General features: G+C 37.1%; 1 protein-coding gene across 1 annotated transcript; it reads right to left on the bottom strand.

Annotated features, from left to right (window-relative positions):
• Positions 1 to 631: 631 nt before the first annotated feature.
• On the bottom strand, positions 632 to 16,047 carry LOC144433293 (metabotropic glutamate receptor 2-like). Its single transcript, XM_078121600.1, has 2 exons — positions 13,936 to 16,047; positions 632 to 1,249 (listed from the first exon to the last, which is right to left on the bottom strand). Exons 1-2 carry the CDS (start codon positions 16,045 to 16,047, stop codon positions 632 to 634), a joined length of 2,730 nt encoding a protein of 909 aa, XP_077977726.1.
• Positions 16,048 to 16,426: the final 379 nt, after the last annotated feature.

The raw sequence follows: 16,426 nt of genomic DNA, 5'->3' as shown, positions 1-16,426 counted from the left end.
GTTAACTTTTTCTTTTCTTATTTGTACTATTGTTTTTGAACTTGCAATAAAATAATTAATTTTAATAACAAAAGTGAATAAGCTCTTATTGGGCTAGAGACATTCTCATTCACAAAAACGAAAACAGGAAAACAAACAACAAAGTACTATTTTGATTTGGCAATGGATATACATAAAGGTCTTACATGCTTTGAACAAAAACTTACAGTTTAACACGTAGCTATTATCAGCATGATATAGGTATCGAAGCATACGACATTTTTAGGAGAGATGCTATTCTCGTAAGCACACTCCCCCAACCCCACCCACACCCCCATCTCCGCTTATTTTCGTCGGTTTTGGAATGAAGCGTTTTTTGTTACAAAAGTAAAATGACATTGAAATTGGGTACTTTTTCAAATTGTTATTAAATGACCACGTTCAACGACAAACAAAAAATATGTTGTTCAAAGTGAGATGTACACGTTTAATTACATTTGTAAGAATTCGGGAAAAATAAAAATGGTACTGATAACAAAATTATTCGGATTATCGAATACATCCGGATGCTTGATGGTTTATATTACCGTATACCCAAAGAATATGTTAACGATATCCTAACTCAAAGAACGAATTAATGTTCTCAGTGATATCATCTCCTAGCAGTTGATGACGAGGCACCCTCACTTTCCATTTTGTACTTCCCTGTGAGACTGTTTGAGTTCTGTAGATGCAATGTGGACGCACTTAATGTTGATTGTCCCGGGATTGGTGCAATAGAATTATTAAAACGTGGACCGGGTCGACTCTCCTTGCGAGATGAACCAACTATGCTAACGTCGGCGGCGTAATTTGTTGCCCCTGCGTTGATGTCGCTATCTTTCAAGAAATGCACTGCGTATATTTTTGGCATGTACAAACAAACCAAGGTGACAGTGGCATTCATTATCATGGCAAGCGAGAGAAAAGTAACTTTAAAATAAGATCTGTTTGTGGTAAAGTATGTTGGAATGAAAGCCAACCAGATAACAAGTGTCGTATACACGCTAACGCTGATAAATCGTGTTTCGTTATAATTGCTCGGTACCTTTCTGGCTTTAAAAGCATAGTATGAACACAGCAACACGAGTAGGACGTTGTAGCAAAGCGATGCAATTACTTCGTTTTCTGTGATGTTGCAGCTTAGCTCCACGTTCTTTTCTTTGGGAATCGGAACAACCAAAATGGCTTCTGGTGGAATGTAAATTAACCATGTCGCACTAATAATTAACTGTAAATATAAAGAAGACAGAGTTAATAATACCATTATAATCTAATGCCAATAGGTAAAACAATGTTATAGGAAATAGGTTGTTCCATTGCTTTATGGCAGTTGGAACCTACTTCACACTACACCTGATGAGAAGCAAATATAAACAATTATGTAATTCTATGATCATTGTTTGACGTGAGGCACATACAATTATCAGTGCACTACAGACAACCGATACCAACACGCCATTTTCATTGTTTCTTCAACTGTACAGTGCAAGATTATTCGACAGAAAATATTAAAGCTGCACTATAGCTGCAACTGACTTTTGTCTGGAATGTTTAGTTAGATGCAATAACTTACTCGTAAAATCGGACACCCTGAACAGTATTGAATGACCCATGGGTTCAGAAAACTATTTTCTATAGTGGTCTGAGCTATGGATGAACGTATTTTTGTAGCTATATACATTATAAATCATATTGTTTTCAACTCCCTCAACAGTGATCACGATTTAAACTTGTTACTGCAATACTTATAGACAAGATCGACCAGAGATTAACATGTATAATGTCTAATTATTGGTATTTTAACATTTTTCAGTATTGCAGTTACAAACTAGTATAGTTTTAATACGGCGACAGTCTTAAAACAAAGCTTCCACTCAATATTTAAACCTGCCACTATACACCTACGTATAAAATTAACAGATACAATGTATTTTTTATAAATAACTGACTAAATTTTAGTGAGTATATATCTGGGTTATTTGATGAAAAATGTTATCCCTAATAACAATTGACCCAGCAAGTAATTAATAATGTATATGTAATCATTCTCTAGATAAACATGTTTTAGGATTAAGTTATGAAAGGATTATATTTTTTTTTATTCCTATCAACCTTTCTTTGACGTACGTTTATTAATTTCACTTGCAGGTATAACTGACCGTGAAGTCTGTATCTCTCTCTGTCGAATTGAAATGGGATTTTTGTTCCGAACAATCTGTGTAATATTTTAGTCTGAATATTACGGCGAGACGTGGCACCCCACGGGCATCAGATAGACAACCACAATGAGGGCTTATTGACACGACGTATCTGTCAGTTTACCTGTACTTAACCTGGCTAAAATAAGTAGAGCAACAAGACAGACACCCAGGCGCCAATGTTTTGATGTCTGCATTTGATGTCATCCTCATTGGGGCATGTTAGTTCATGTAGACAACATGTAGCAAGAAATCCGTATTCATTCAATATCGCTATCTTAAAGTCTATCTTGTCTATGATGTGCAGTTCGTTATTGGTATATGCGTGGTTTGTCAGCCGGTGAACGGTAACATGAAATGGGCAGTATGTTCGCAATCTGATAAATATGGGTGATGTCGAAGCCGACATTGAGGGTACTAGTGGTGCTGACGTAGGAATACTATGTTTATTCACTAATAAAATCAAGCCACTAGACAAATAGTTTTATCCATTGTTCTGATCGCGATCGGTTGATTGGTGAGAAAACGAGGCATTGATATATTGTGATAGATTATAAATGTAAATTAACGTCACTGCCTTGTCACCAAGTAGATTAATGAAAGAACGTGACCCCGTTGTTTACGAGTATTGGTGACTACCCAGCTGTGCAACTCTATCCCAGTTTTAATATGGTGTTATTAGAATGCTGCTGACGACCCCATTACGTTGATTATGTTAAATAGCCTGATGACATCATCATAAAGAAGATAATGACATAATTGTCTACGACTAGAAACTATACAATGCTATGTGGGCACGCCTTTAAAAGTAACGTTTAATACAACAAGGCTTCGTCGACATCACAGCCCCCAACACCAATGCGCTTAAATTAGCATCTACAGTAGGATGCGGTCATACAATTTGCTTAAAGCTCATAATATCAATTCATAGCAACGTCTAATCATAACATAAAGTGGTGTTAATTGACTCAGACAAACTGCAGGAGATATCGAACATCCACTGTACAATCTGAGACTAGGCCAGTCTTACTAGAAGCGGTTAAATGCTGTCTAGATGAAATAAACTTCCAACATTATCTAGCAAATTACTATTTGAGTCTAACGTTTGATGGTCAAGGTCAAAAGTCAGTTTATGAACAGAATGCTCATCTCTAAAGTATGGATGTATAACCTTGAATTGTGTCTATACATGGAATTTGGATATTTTTCAAACATATGGAGTAAATTTCTAATTGACCTTGAATGTGGAGGTCAAGGTCATGGGTTTCTATATGATCGAAAAGCTCATTTCTGATAATATTGGTGTAGACAATTGAATGACACCCCTATGAACACAACTACTGAAGTCATTGTGCAAATTTCAATTTGACCTTGAAGATGAAGGTCAAAATAAGGGTCTGAACAGAAAGTTTACCTCTAACAATGTGGGTGTATGCACTTAAATAATGTCTATAGGCATAACAATTGCAAAGTTACTTAACAATTTTATATTTAACTGTGCATACAAAGTTCAATGTCAAAGCTTAGTGTTTGCCTTAAAGCTTATACTTCAGATATAAACAAACATTTGAGTGGTGTCTCTAGGTACAAAACTTCCAAGGTATTGGATCTATTTTCTATTTGACCTTGATTATGAAGGTCAAGTTCAAAGTATGAAGCAAACGTTTACACTGATAATATGTGTGTAGTTATTTGGAGAGTGTCTGCATAGTCAAGTTCATGCATTATAGTTGCAAGACAATTTTCAGGTATTTGACCTTGGTGATGGAGGTCAAGGTTAAAAGTTAAGGTCTTATTAGAAAGCTTACTATTGATAAGTGGGAGTAGACACTTAATTGGTGACTGTATGAACCTATTTTTAGGTAAGGGGCAAGATATGTATTTCTACCTAAATTATGGTCATTAAATGACGTACACATATGTGTCATATAGTGCTTGACATGTATGCAAGGTTTGGTTGAAATTGAGGAATGGGTTCCTGAGAGAGATGTGGCTAACCACGGATGGATAGACCTTGGGGTAATTATGCTGATAATTACTCCAATAAGGATAGACGGACACGGATCTTCCCATTGGGGGCCTGGCTGATAAAAGATTCCAAAAGAACTAGATCAAGACCCGGACTAGTTCGAGAAAAATCTGAGTGGAGAAATGTTTGGATCTTGATCTAGGAAGAAGGCTGGCGAACGTGTCATCTCTGTGTAATCATGGATTTATTCGGGAGACCTAATACATCCATGGCGTAATTCTCTGTGGTGCTCAATTAATCTTGGTACGATATGAGATAGTCTTGAGTGTATTGCTGTTGTACATTCGCACGTTAACATTTATTTTGCACCAAATGACTAAGTAGTGACACTAGTACTGAAGATATGCGTTTTTGTAGAATGACGAACCCTCTCCCTGTTTTCCTCGTACTAAATCGTGTTTGGTATACTACAAACAAGATCAACAAATGGTAAGGTGATATTCGGCACTGTGCTTGTTTTTTTCATTTCATACTCTCCAGAGTGTTAGTTAGGATGGAGGCTACGGCGGCAGCTTTGATTGAAATAAGCAGCTAAACGTAATCTCCTTTCGTAAGCGGATTAGCAAAGCAAACTACGAATTTGTGAGTATTACGTATTCTACTAAATTTTGCACAGAATGAAAGATAACGATTACTCGGAGAAAAAAAATGTTTGGATCATTTCAACAACATTTTCTCTTTATCATGTTGTAAACCGACCCAAATCAGTACACGAACCGAATTCTATTATTCCAGCTTAAATCAAACAAAAGTTTTTAAAATCTCTCCAAACATTGGAATTTGAAATCTTGGACCTTGTCCTTTCAAGGTAATGAAAGTAATTAGGGGATTTACAGCACTTGTTTCCAAGGAAATTACCAATCTTTCATTTTCCCATACAGTTAACACGGTCTTCAGTAATTATATTTGTTTCTAAAATGACTAAATTTTGATATCATTTGGCATCTATTCCAAAAATTGCAAGGTGACCCTAGATTTTTCTTATTGATTTTTAGGAATAGGTTGGAGTAATTGTCTTGAACAAAGTAACAGCAAATGTTCACAGACTTTAGTTCAGTTGTGCATTGTACGTCAAACAATTGTTTCATGTCCAATGTGACTGAGATGAAATGTCACGGTTGGTTATATTTTCTTTTGTAACAATAATTGGAACATTGCCATTAAAGTAAAAATTCATATTTGATGAAAATGTATGTCATATTCGATATCAGTTTTGCAACACCTGTTACATGTAAGATGAATTTTACAGGTGTGACCATTCTCGCTAGCCGGAACACGTCTTTTAGCTGATGCAACCCAGCCATTTCATTGATGGTGTGGATCAGGCGGTGCCGTAAATTGGTTTGTGGTTTTGTGGTTCTCTTCGGAGAAGACGAATTATCAATATCAGTAGTGTGATCTCAAGGTTTCGTGTTGAGATAGACACACAAAAGATAACACACACAAACATCACATACACAGTGTAGACGCATTATTTAGTTAATGATATAAACAGTAACTGTATGAAAGAATCAGTCAGTTGGCTACTGACCATGGATTTTGATTGAACTTCAAGAAACGATCTATACCCCATGTCTATTGTAATTGTAGCAGTGTGCATGCTGTTACACAGTGTTAATATCATTAACTAAATAAAGAGTTGACACACTGTGTAAGTGATATTTGTGTGGTATCATTTTGGTGTCTATCTCAACATAGTACATTGGGTAAGCTTCTTCGTAAAGAGCTGTACAAGGAAGAGGTGTGATAATTGTAATGAATTTAGAAAAAAAAGTCAGTTCGCTTCATATAACCTCAGACCACTAATAGATTGGGTCAGCTAGGTTGATTTGTTTACATTTCTTTGCAATGTACAGATAAATGAGGCCTTAGGATAGACTTACCGATTCACTGTGATAGCAAGCCAAATATTACCTTGGAGTATGATAATAAAACATTCAACTCAACTGATCATAAATGCAATGATATTGAAATATCATAAAAAAATTATTTTCTCGCAAGATGGGGTATATTTTAAGGTGATACAGCTTGGTTAGGCTTCTTGTAGAATGCCGTAAACAGGTGTGTTGTTTTGCGACGACGATGAGTGAATACTAACCTACAGACCAATCCATCTGCAAAACAACATCCAGCTGTATACCCTTGATGAATGCCAAAGCTGGCGAATTATTAATTTTGTAATGGTCTCGATCGATGTTTGCAACCGACTCGGTTTGTGTATTTGTAGTATAACGAATTAAGAGACAGTTATTTATTCGCGACTCGAAAGTAAATATCACCACATCTACTAAGTAATTGGTTATCAACTAACACATTTTACATCTCAGAAGTGCAATGTACTTGAGGTAGTCTGGGAGTTGATAATTATATATATATATATATATATATATATATATATATATATATATATATATATATATATATATATATATATATATATATATATATATATATATATATATATATATAATTGTGTATCCTTATTTTAATACATGTAACATTAATTTCTAAAATTTGCAAAAAAACAACAATGTGAATTGATGGTTGTTAAAACTATAATCTTATTCCATTAAATGTTATTCATTGAAAAAATAAAACTAAGCTTGAGTATGCTTTCAGAGTTTTCTTGAATAAAAACACACGAATCTTCAAGGAGAAAATTGGGTTGATGATACACGTAATTGGTAATAATAATATCAAGGTTTGCGTCAGCGATTTCTTTCTGCTATTGATGTTAAGATAGGAAATTGTACATAATCTCATTCAGACACTGAATAAATAATGAAGGGAGGGTTTAAAAACACATTTCGGAAATTGAACGAGGTTCTGAATAAAAGGATTTGCAATTATTTTTTTCAAAATAACAACATTAATTTTACTAATGAAACAACTTCATCATAATTGTTTTTTGGGGGTTGAATTTCCAAACAAAACATATCACGCCTTGTCAAAGTAAGACATAGAAGACATATTCGTATTGTATAATCTGATCTAAGACTATTGTTTATTCCTTTCTTTTCTCTGACGCCAGATATGTTCAAGGCTGTCCATTCAAACTGTTCATTATTGTATTACTACGTACAAGCGTTATCAACTCGTTAAAGAGAAGTTCACAGAACAAGCTCACCTGTATAATGTTTTAATGATTTATATTAATGATTTATACTACTTATTGCATTTAATTATCACCTATATAACTTTTCACTAAATGTTAATGTCCCATTTTAATAGTAAATGTATATATCAATCTATTCGTCCATCCGTTGATCCATCCATCCATCTATCCATCCATCCTTCCATCAATCAATCTATCCAGCTATCCATCCACCCAAACAACCACCCATAGACCACTGCAATGACTATAGAGTTCATCCAATTTCGTATGATTTGCACCAATTACTTTTTCATCCATCGATAGAAACCATACGTAAAAAGCCATTATTTTGATCATCGTATGCCGTCAAGGTAGTTTCTCTAATACATCTACCCGACCAAGAGCGGTGTAGTAGATAACGGAAAACGAAGCACTAAGAACTGTCAAAATATATTTACTTAATTTATCAAATGTATGTTGAAATCAGTCTAAGAAACCAAATAATACTTTATCCGACTAAAATGATCAAATGGAATTGATTCTTTCAAGTAGGTATAAGCTAAAACGTATTTAAACCATGTTTACCAAGGACACGCATATCAAAATCTGTAGTATTTATACCGTGATAATGCTGCCAAGATGTCAGAATTATGACATGTATGTATGTATGTATGTATGTATGTATGTATGTATGTATGTATGTATGTATGTTTCGACGACAACAAATAAAAAAGTAACATGGAAGAAAATGCTGTTCTGACGCTATTAAATCTTTGCCTATGAATCTTATAACTGTAAATCTTCCCATAAGTTCAATGGCAATTAATTGAGTGTACCACACCACTTTGCCTTTCCGGAAAGGAAAGTAATTTACATTTCCGTAATTTTACAACGGTCAAGTACTTTCCTATTTTGTGTGTGGTTTAATCAAACTAATAACCCGAGTTCTTATAAAATAAACAGGATATTCCATAAATATTGTTAAGAAAACCTATTATAGTTTTATAGTAAGTACCCTAAACGTTTGAATAATTACCAATATATTGCTGTATGCATCAATCACTCTGCTGCTGAAAACGTTTCTCAACAACTTAATGTAGGTTTGTGATATGTGTTTGCTTACGGCGAAATAAGGGCGTGTGTTTATAAGTAGTATTTCCGTCATGGAGCTGTGAAGCTACGATAACCGTACACACACATATAAATGTATCGCAGCTCATTCTATTAGGTCATAGACCAGTGGAGGGTCTATGATTAGGCGAAGCATGTAACTATATGTGATCAATAAACATATGCCCGAAATCGTATGGAGATTATGGCACATTAATGAGATTGGTACACTTTTCTAAATTAATTAAACGTTTCAATTTGTGGTTCTTTCAAAAAAAAAATAGTGGTATGGTAAAGATACAACCTGGCGGCATGGAACTCTTCATCATATTGAAATGAAAGCCTTTCAGAATCTTCCGAACTTCGTCTTTTGTTAATTTGCTTGATATACATGACAGCGACAACAAAAGGAACAGACCAAACAACAATAAAATCAAACATATTTTATAACACTGGTCATCTAGCCTTCGGTTTACGTAAAATCTATTGTTCTTCAATGTTCTAGATTACAAAGTGGGCGATAGCGGTTCCTCTGTTGTACGATTCTAATCACCGTGTGACCAAAATTATAGCGTACATATTGGAAGTCCCAAAACAGCACTGCAAGTTCAAAATAAACTAGACTAGTTTTCAAAGGCATCTCTTTACTGAGACTGTAATGAAACCACTCAATAGCTTTATCACTGTTGTATCAACATGTTGAGACAATAGTTTTAGTTTGTGTCTATCTTAGAAACCGAAGGCTCACCTACCACACTGGGAGAAGCGAGCATGTAATTGATCGATTGATTGATTTATTTATAGATTGGTTTATTATTTGCTTGAATGATTGATCGATTGAATGGTTAATTTTTGTTATGAAATAAAACTTATTTTGTGTGTGCGATTTTGATCAATTGACGGATTGATTTTTGTGATGATATAAAACTTTTATTCTTCCTTCCCTGGCTAGTTTTCTTTCTGTAATTCAATCTTTATTGACTAAATAAAGACATCTTGTCCATTCTTCTCCTCTTATTTAAATTAAAACACCTATAATCTTATAATTGCCATGAGACCGGTTACATTAACACTTTGCTTTATTTCTTATCTTCTGGGAGGTTATCATGAACAAGCACTCATTCATTTACAACCTAGTGTACTAGTTAGTTTACACATCACTGCGTCTTTGTTCGGTATGATAATAGCCCAGCATTTCTAAGACTGAGAAATAAAGTAACGAGGGGGGGGGGGGGGGAAGGGGTATTAATCTATCCCCTGGTAATTATGAGATTGGGAGTGTTTTAATTTAGAATAAAGAGAGAATTATATACAGCTGAAAGAGAGAAAAGTAGCCAGGGAAAGAAGAGAAAAAAGTTTTATATCACCATAAAAATCAATCAGTCAATTGATCAATATCACACACAAAATAAGATTTATTTCACCACAGAATTAATTATTAAATCGATCAATCATTCAACCAAATAATCAATCAATCAATCAATCAATCAATCAATCAATCAATCAATCAATCAATCAATCAATCAATCAATCAATCAATCAATCAATCAACCAATCAATCAATCAATCAATCAATTTCATTCTCACTTCTCCCTGTGGTTAATAATTAGAAAATGTCAAACAGTATTACCGATTATATTTATACACAGATACTCTATGAAGTTCTCTAAGAGAGGAATGTTAACTTAACGATCCTGAGTGAACGCTATTCATATTAATCTTCAGTTCATAGAGAACTGGGCGATTCTGGTAATTCTTTGGGTTTATGACAGGCAGGTAAGTGTCTGTGGGTTTATGACAGGCAGGTAAGTGTCTGTGGGTTTATGACAGGCAGGTAAGTGTCTGTGGGTTTATGACAGGCAAGTAAGTGTCTGTGGGTTTTTGACAGGCAGGTAAGTGTCTGTGGGTTTTTGACAGGCAGGTAAGTGTCTGTGGGTTTATGACAGGCAAGTAAGTGTCTGTGGGTTTATGACAGGCAAGTAAGTGTCTGTGGGTTTATGACAGGCAGGTAAGTGTCTGTGGGTTTATGACAGGCAGGTAAGTGTCTGTGGGTTTATGACAGGCAGGTAAGTGTCTGTGGGTTTATGACAGGCAGGTAAGTGTCTGTGGGTTTTTGACAGGCAGGTAAGTGTCTGTGGGTTTATGACAGGCAGGTAAGTGTCTGTGGGTTTATGACAGGCAGGTAAGTGTCTGTGGGTTTTTGACAGGCAGGTAAGTGTCTGTGGGTTTATGACAGGCAGGTAAGTGTCTGTGGGTTTATGACAGGCAGGCAAGTGTCTGTGGGTTTATGACAGGCAGGTAAGTGTCTGTGGGTTTATGACAGGCAGGTAAGTGTCTGTGGGTTTATGACAGGCAGGTAAGTGTCTGTGGGTTTTTGACAGGCAGGTAAGTGTCTGTGGGTTTATGACAGGCAGGTAAGTGTCTGTGGGTTTATGACAGGCAAGTAAGTGTCTGTGGGTTTATGACAGGCAGGTAAGTGTCTGTGGGTTTATGACAGGCAGGTAAGTGTCTGTGGGTTTATGACAGGCAGGTAAGTGTCTGTGGGTTTATGACAGGCAGGTAAGTGTCTGTGGGTTTATGACAGGCAGGTAAGTGTCTGTGGGTTTATGACAGGCAGGTAAGTGTCTGTGGGTTTTTGACAGGCAGGTAAGTGTCTGTGGGTTTTTGACAGGCAGGTAAGTGTCTGTGGGTTTATGACAGGCAGGTAAGTGTCTGTGGGTTTATGACAGGCAGGTAAGTGTCTGTGGGTTTATGACAGGCAGGTAAGTGTCTGTGGGTTTATGACAGGCAGGTAAGTGTCTGTGGGTTTATGACAGGCAGGTAAGTGTCTGTGGGTTTATGACAGGCAGGTAAGTGTCTGTGGGTTTATGACAGGCAGGTAAGTGTCTGTGGGTTTATGACAGGCAGGTAAGTGTCTGTGGGTTTACAGGCAGAATGCAGGATTGGGTTGGGCGGAAAATAATCCTACAATCCTCGTCAGTATTTTTTTCTCGTACGTTTATAACCCTTTCAAATCGTACTAGATCGGATGAAGTGAACACAATTGAAACCTATAGTAAAACGACTGGGAATAGGGATTAGGCGATTACACACAAGGGAAAATCGCGAATTTCCAACAGGTCAATTTCATTCCTTGCAAAAAAGGTATTGATTTGTCATAGTCATTTCTATTGAGTGGGAAGACAACACCTTCGGCAGGTAAAGGCTATTTTCCAAAGTATCGGGTAATCTGATAACCTTCCTCATAATTGAACCTCTCCAAAACTGCAGATACACCTGTTTTCCTCTCTCATGAGATGTCGTATCCCTTAGCTACACTTATAGAACCAGACTGAGTTTAAATGATTCATGAACAAACACAATCTCGAAATACGATTTATGAAATCCATATCAAATATTACAACAAGATGGTTTATAAAGATCCAATTTTGCACAGCTGGTACTCAGAAAAGGTAAACATTTGGGTTTTTGCAAACTCTTTGCTAAACATATTATGCCTATATGTAAATGTTTATTACAGCGTGTTGCAGGTTACTGTTCACATTCGCGCGCGCGCGCGCACACACACACACACACACACACACACACACACACACACACACACACTCAGTCTTTGTCTCCCTCTGTTTCCGTCTGTCTCTCTCCCTCTCCTCATTTCTCTCTTCTCTTCCTCTCTATCTCTGTCTGTCTGTCTGTCTGTCTGTCTGTCTGTCTGTCTGTCTGTCTGTCTGTCTGCATGTCTGTCTGTCTGTCTGTCTGTCTGTCTGTCTGTCTTCAAGTCCAAGTTGATACACAGTCTGTTTTCAGTATGTAAAATAACATTTCATATACTCGTATATATGTCATATTTGAATCCTGATAACTTTTCTTAACATTTAATTATTGAAACATAGACTAATTCTTTACGTCATTCATATTTATACTTTAAAGTGATTATGCGTTCATCCGAAAAGTAAGTGCTGAGGCGTTTTATAAATTTTTCATAATTCTGAAGTCAGTGCTGTGTTGCATTTGGTATATCTTTATCATATAAATCCTTCAGAGTAAGGTCAACTTGGCTTTCCATATTTTCTCTTATTTATAATGTTTTTATGCTGGGAATCGGTACCAGTATGTAGAATCCAAACCCTGGGTTTGGGTGACGGGTCACAGAAAAATCCACTGGGATTCAAACCTATGACCCCCCCCCCCCCCAACTGCTAATCCTAACCTCTAACCACTGCACCACAGGGAGATGGTAATACCTTTTGGAACGCACCCTTGCAAATATAAAGTATGATCATCGTGTACGTACATTATATATATCACAATGCGCGTAACATATAGAATTGGCTAAGACATTGCTAAGTGCATACGTTTCGACCGATCCAGCGCATTCACTTGCATTCCACCCATCAGTACACCCATCCATCCACCCAATCCATCTACCTACCTAATAGCTTCCTACCTACCCATCTAAACACCTACCTACCCACCCACCTACCTACCTGTATGTCTACCTACCTACCTACCTACCTACCTACCTCCCCACCTATCAATCCATCCAAATACTCACCCAACTACTTAAAATCTAACACCCACCTACCTACCTACCTACCTACCTACCTACCTACCTACCCAAACAATCAACGCAATCACCCACCCACGTACCTACCCACCTATCCATTCATATCATCAATATAAATCATTGTTGGCTATAGATGTGTAGATGCCGTATACGATATATGTAATAAAACTACTGGCCTATATCCATGGCAGACTGTCTCCAAACCATTTAATTTACCATCACATTATTATAAAACGCTTAACAGGTATAAGTGGATATTAAAATTAAAGGATACACGCGTAGAAGTGAAATTATACACTAAACATGGCTTGGGTCTTAACATCGTAATCATGCAATATTTTCGTCAGTGAATTTACCTTAATGTTCTTTGTGTTACAGTGTTGTTCATCCTTACGGTTTGTAAATCCCGGGTTGTAAATTAACTATCAAAGTATCAATGTATCAGGTCAGGAGATATTCGTTTAATCCTGACCGATATAGAGAGTTTTATTACCCGTTTAAGAATTAAAATGTACAACATGAACAGTAAAGTGCACAGAGGTCGGTTGAAGGGTAATGGGAATCAGAAAAATAACATAATGCTAGTCGAGTATAACTTATCTGTCAGTTATAGCAATATTATTATAGATATAGCAATAGCGACTCGAAGAATGTGAGATGTAAGATGCTATGTGAACATTATATTAAGAAGATAGAAAAAATATAGACAAATAGAGATGAATGGACTTATACACACATACATAGGAGTGCAAAAGTAATGAGTAGTAGAACAGTCCTGATAAATAAATTCAACCCTTTCATACATACATACATACATACATACATACATACATACATACATACATACATACATACATACATACATACAATACATACATACATACATACATACATACATACATACGATTGAACCTACCTGAAAAAGTCCCATTATGAGCGATATAACAACTTGAGATCGAGGACTTATAAACTGTGGTCGTTTCGTCGACTTCTTGCCGGCATCAAAAATTCGATAAATTCTGTTTGTCTTGGTTAGTAGAGGACCATATGTTAGTGTGAAACTCATCATAAAACCTAGTCTGTTGATATAGCACGTAATTGTTTTTGGTTTGGCAATGAAACTGTACACTAGAACGTAGGAGAGTATGATACCAACAAACATTATACAGCTGAGTTCTCTACTTGTTGCCTTCAGCAGTTGTTGATTGTTGTAATGAATAAATGCGGCCAGTGTCAGTGAAGTAAAAGTCAGACCAAGTGCCGCTAAAGTTGATAACACGATCGCCCAAGGGTCTCCGTATTTAATGTACGAAGGAGGGATAGGGTTGCACTTCTTCTGCTCAATATTGGGCCACATATGTGCTTCACACTCTTGACATTTACTGGCGTTCATTGCCGTTATTTCATTCGAACGACACGGTACGCAATCCCAGCAACAACTGTGTTCACGAGGTATGGTTATTTCGCCAAGGGCACATGGTTGACTGCAGATGGATGTGGGTGGTGCACTGCTGGGGAATCTGTGATACCATGTATCTATGTTGTCTGTGAATATAAGTTTGTCGTCACCCCCTAAAGAATCCCACATACCAACTTTTACTAAATTATAAACACCGTTAACTAACTCTATCGTGTGAATGTCATATTTTCCGAGAAGGTCGCCATTTTCGTCGAAGGCTATTGGCCCACTTGCTCCATCGAACTGAAGAGAGAGGAAAGATTCCATCATCCGTGAAACGTTATTGTGTGATATGAATTCTTCACATCGCTGATCACTATTTGGGCATAAATTTCGTCTTACGTTGTCCCATCCTAAAGCAAAGGTATACACCGAATCGATGACGAGAGATACTGAATTGTCTCCGGAAAATCCTTCAGAATACGCCTCGGAGCATTTGCCGTTGTCTGTGTCGCTACAGTTCAAGTAATTCGCCCAAAACTCTTCAAACCATGGATTTTCCACATTGGTATCAGGTGTCAATGTCTTGAAGTAGTCTTCAAACGGATAAAAGTTTGCTGAATACAAATTAATTTTAAGTACCCCTGACGCTACTTCGCGATTTCGCGGTTCTATTTCATCAATACTTGCCGCCCACCCGTCGCTGCCTATCAGCATGAAATGGTTGGTTGCGTTCGCCCGTTCTATGGCTGCTAGCACTCCGTTAGCTTCCTTAACTTGTACGAACAAGACCAAAACGCGGGCTTTGGGTGCATGTAACAAGGTTTCAACTACGTCATCGAAGTCTTTGGCTGTCATAAAAGCGGATACCTCAATAGACTCTGCGATACATATACCAGCGACTTCAGCTTCATTTTTTAATTCCTTGTGTCCATTTTTACCGTAATTATCGTCTGAATGAACCAGGGACACAAAACTCCAGTTGAAATATTTCATGAGGTCAATCATCGTCTGTACTTGCAGTTTGTCCGGTGGGCTTAGTCTGAGAAAGTACGGAAACCGCTCTTTGTTACTGAGATCGTCGCTAGTAGCATAGTAACTGATCTGAAATATATTAGATAGGCCTAACAGCTGTGCGGCAGGAATTGTGGTAAAACTCATTTCAGTACCGATAACGCAGTCTACATGCTCTTCTGAGAGTGTTCCCTCATTACACGTACCTGTCTGTGTCGTACACTCACACTTTTCAGAATTTCCGAAAAAACTACTCGGCAAGAATCGGAGAATTTGAGCTAATGAGGTAGGTTCTCTCGTGCAAGTATCGTAGATTTCGAATCCAATTTGGATATTCGGTAAAATGTCTGACCTTCTATTGATCTCTTTGATCGCATAGACCATTGCCTCCACTCTTAGCAGTGTACCGAGATCTCGTAGAGACTTACACTCTCTCCTATCGTTGTAATCATGCAAGGGGAAGAGACCCCCTATAATCTTGTCACCCGGTGCAGTATATTTAACACCATCGAGATTTGGATAATGCACGGCATTTAAAAGTGTCGACATATGGCAAAGCAGTACAATAAAAACAACAAAATTATTAACTGGGTTTCTGGAGATGCCCGACAGCATCCTTCCGACCTATATTGAGCAGTTGGAACTACTTAACGGTTCACAATCTTCGGTTTCTGGTTCCGATAAAAGCACTCGTATTAGTGTACAAACTCGAACCGTCGCTTGATTTAACAACACACCGAGGGAATATCCTCAATAATGGGTAGTAGCAGCAGCGGAGGTAGATTTCTAGAAGTGTTGCAAATCCCACCGGTAGAAATGACTTTCACTTTAGCAAATTGATGGATATGAACCGACCTTAAAACGGTACACTGTGTGCTTGATTGTCATCTGCCAGTGAAAGAGATTTCGTTCTGTTGCCGTTTACCACACTGGATACGTTTAAATCGTAACGTCTTACATGCTGTCACTGTCCAATAACAAAACAAGCCATTCA

Source organism: Glandiceps talaboti, chromosome 3, assembly GCF_964340395.1.
Source record: "Glandiceps talaboti chromosome 3, keGlaTala1.1, whole genome shotgun sequence".
NCBI classification, from domain to species: Eukaryota; Metazoa; Hemichordata; class Enteropneusta; family Spengelidae; genus Glandiceps; species Glandiceps talaboti.
This window is presented reverse-complemented; position numbering and strand designations above follow the sequence as displayed.

Coding starts and splice junctions, on each gene's coding strand:
- LOC144433293 (XM_078121600.1), bottom strand. CDS start 16,047: ATGCTGTCGGGCATCTCCAGAAACCCAGTTAATAATTTTGTTGTTTTT. Junction 1,250..13,935: donor TCATAATGGGACTTTTTCAG/GTAGGTTCAATC, acceptor TTATATTTACAG/TTAATTATTAGTGCGACATG.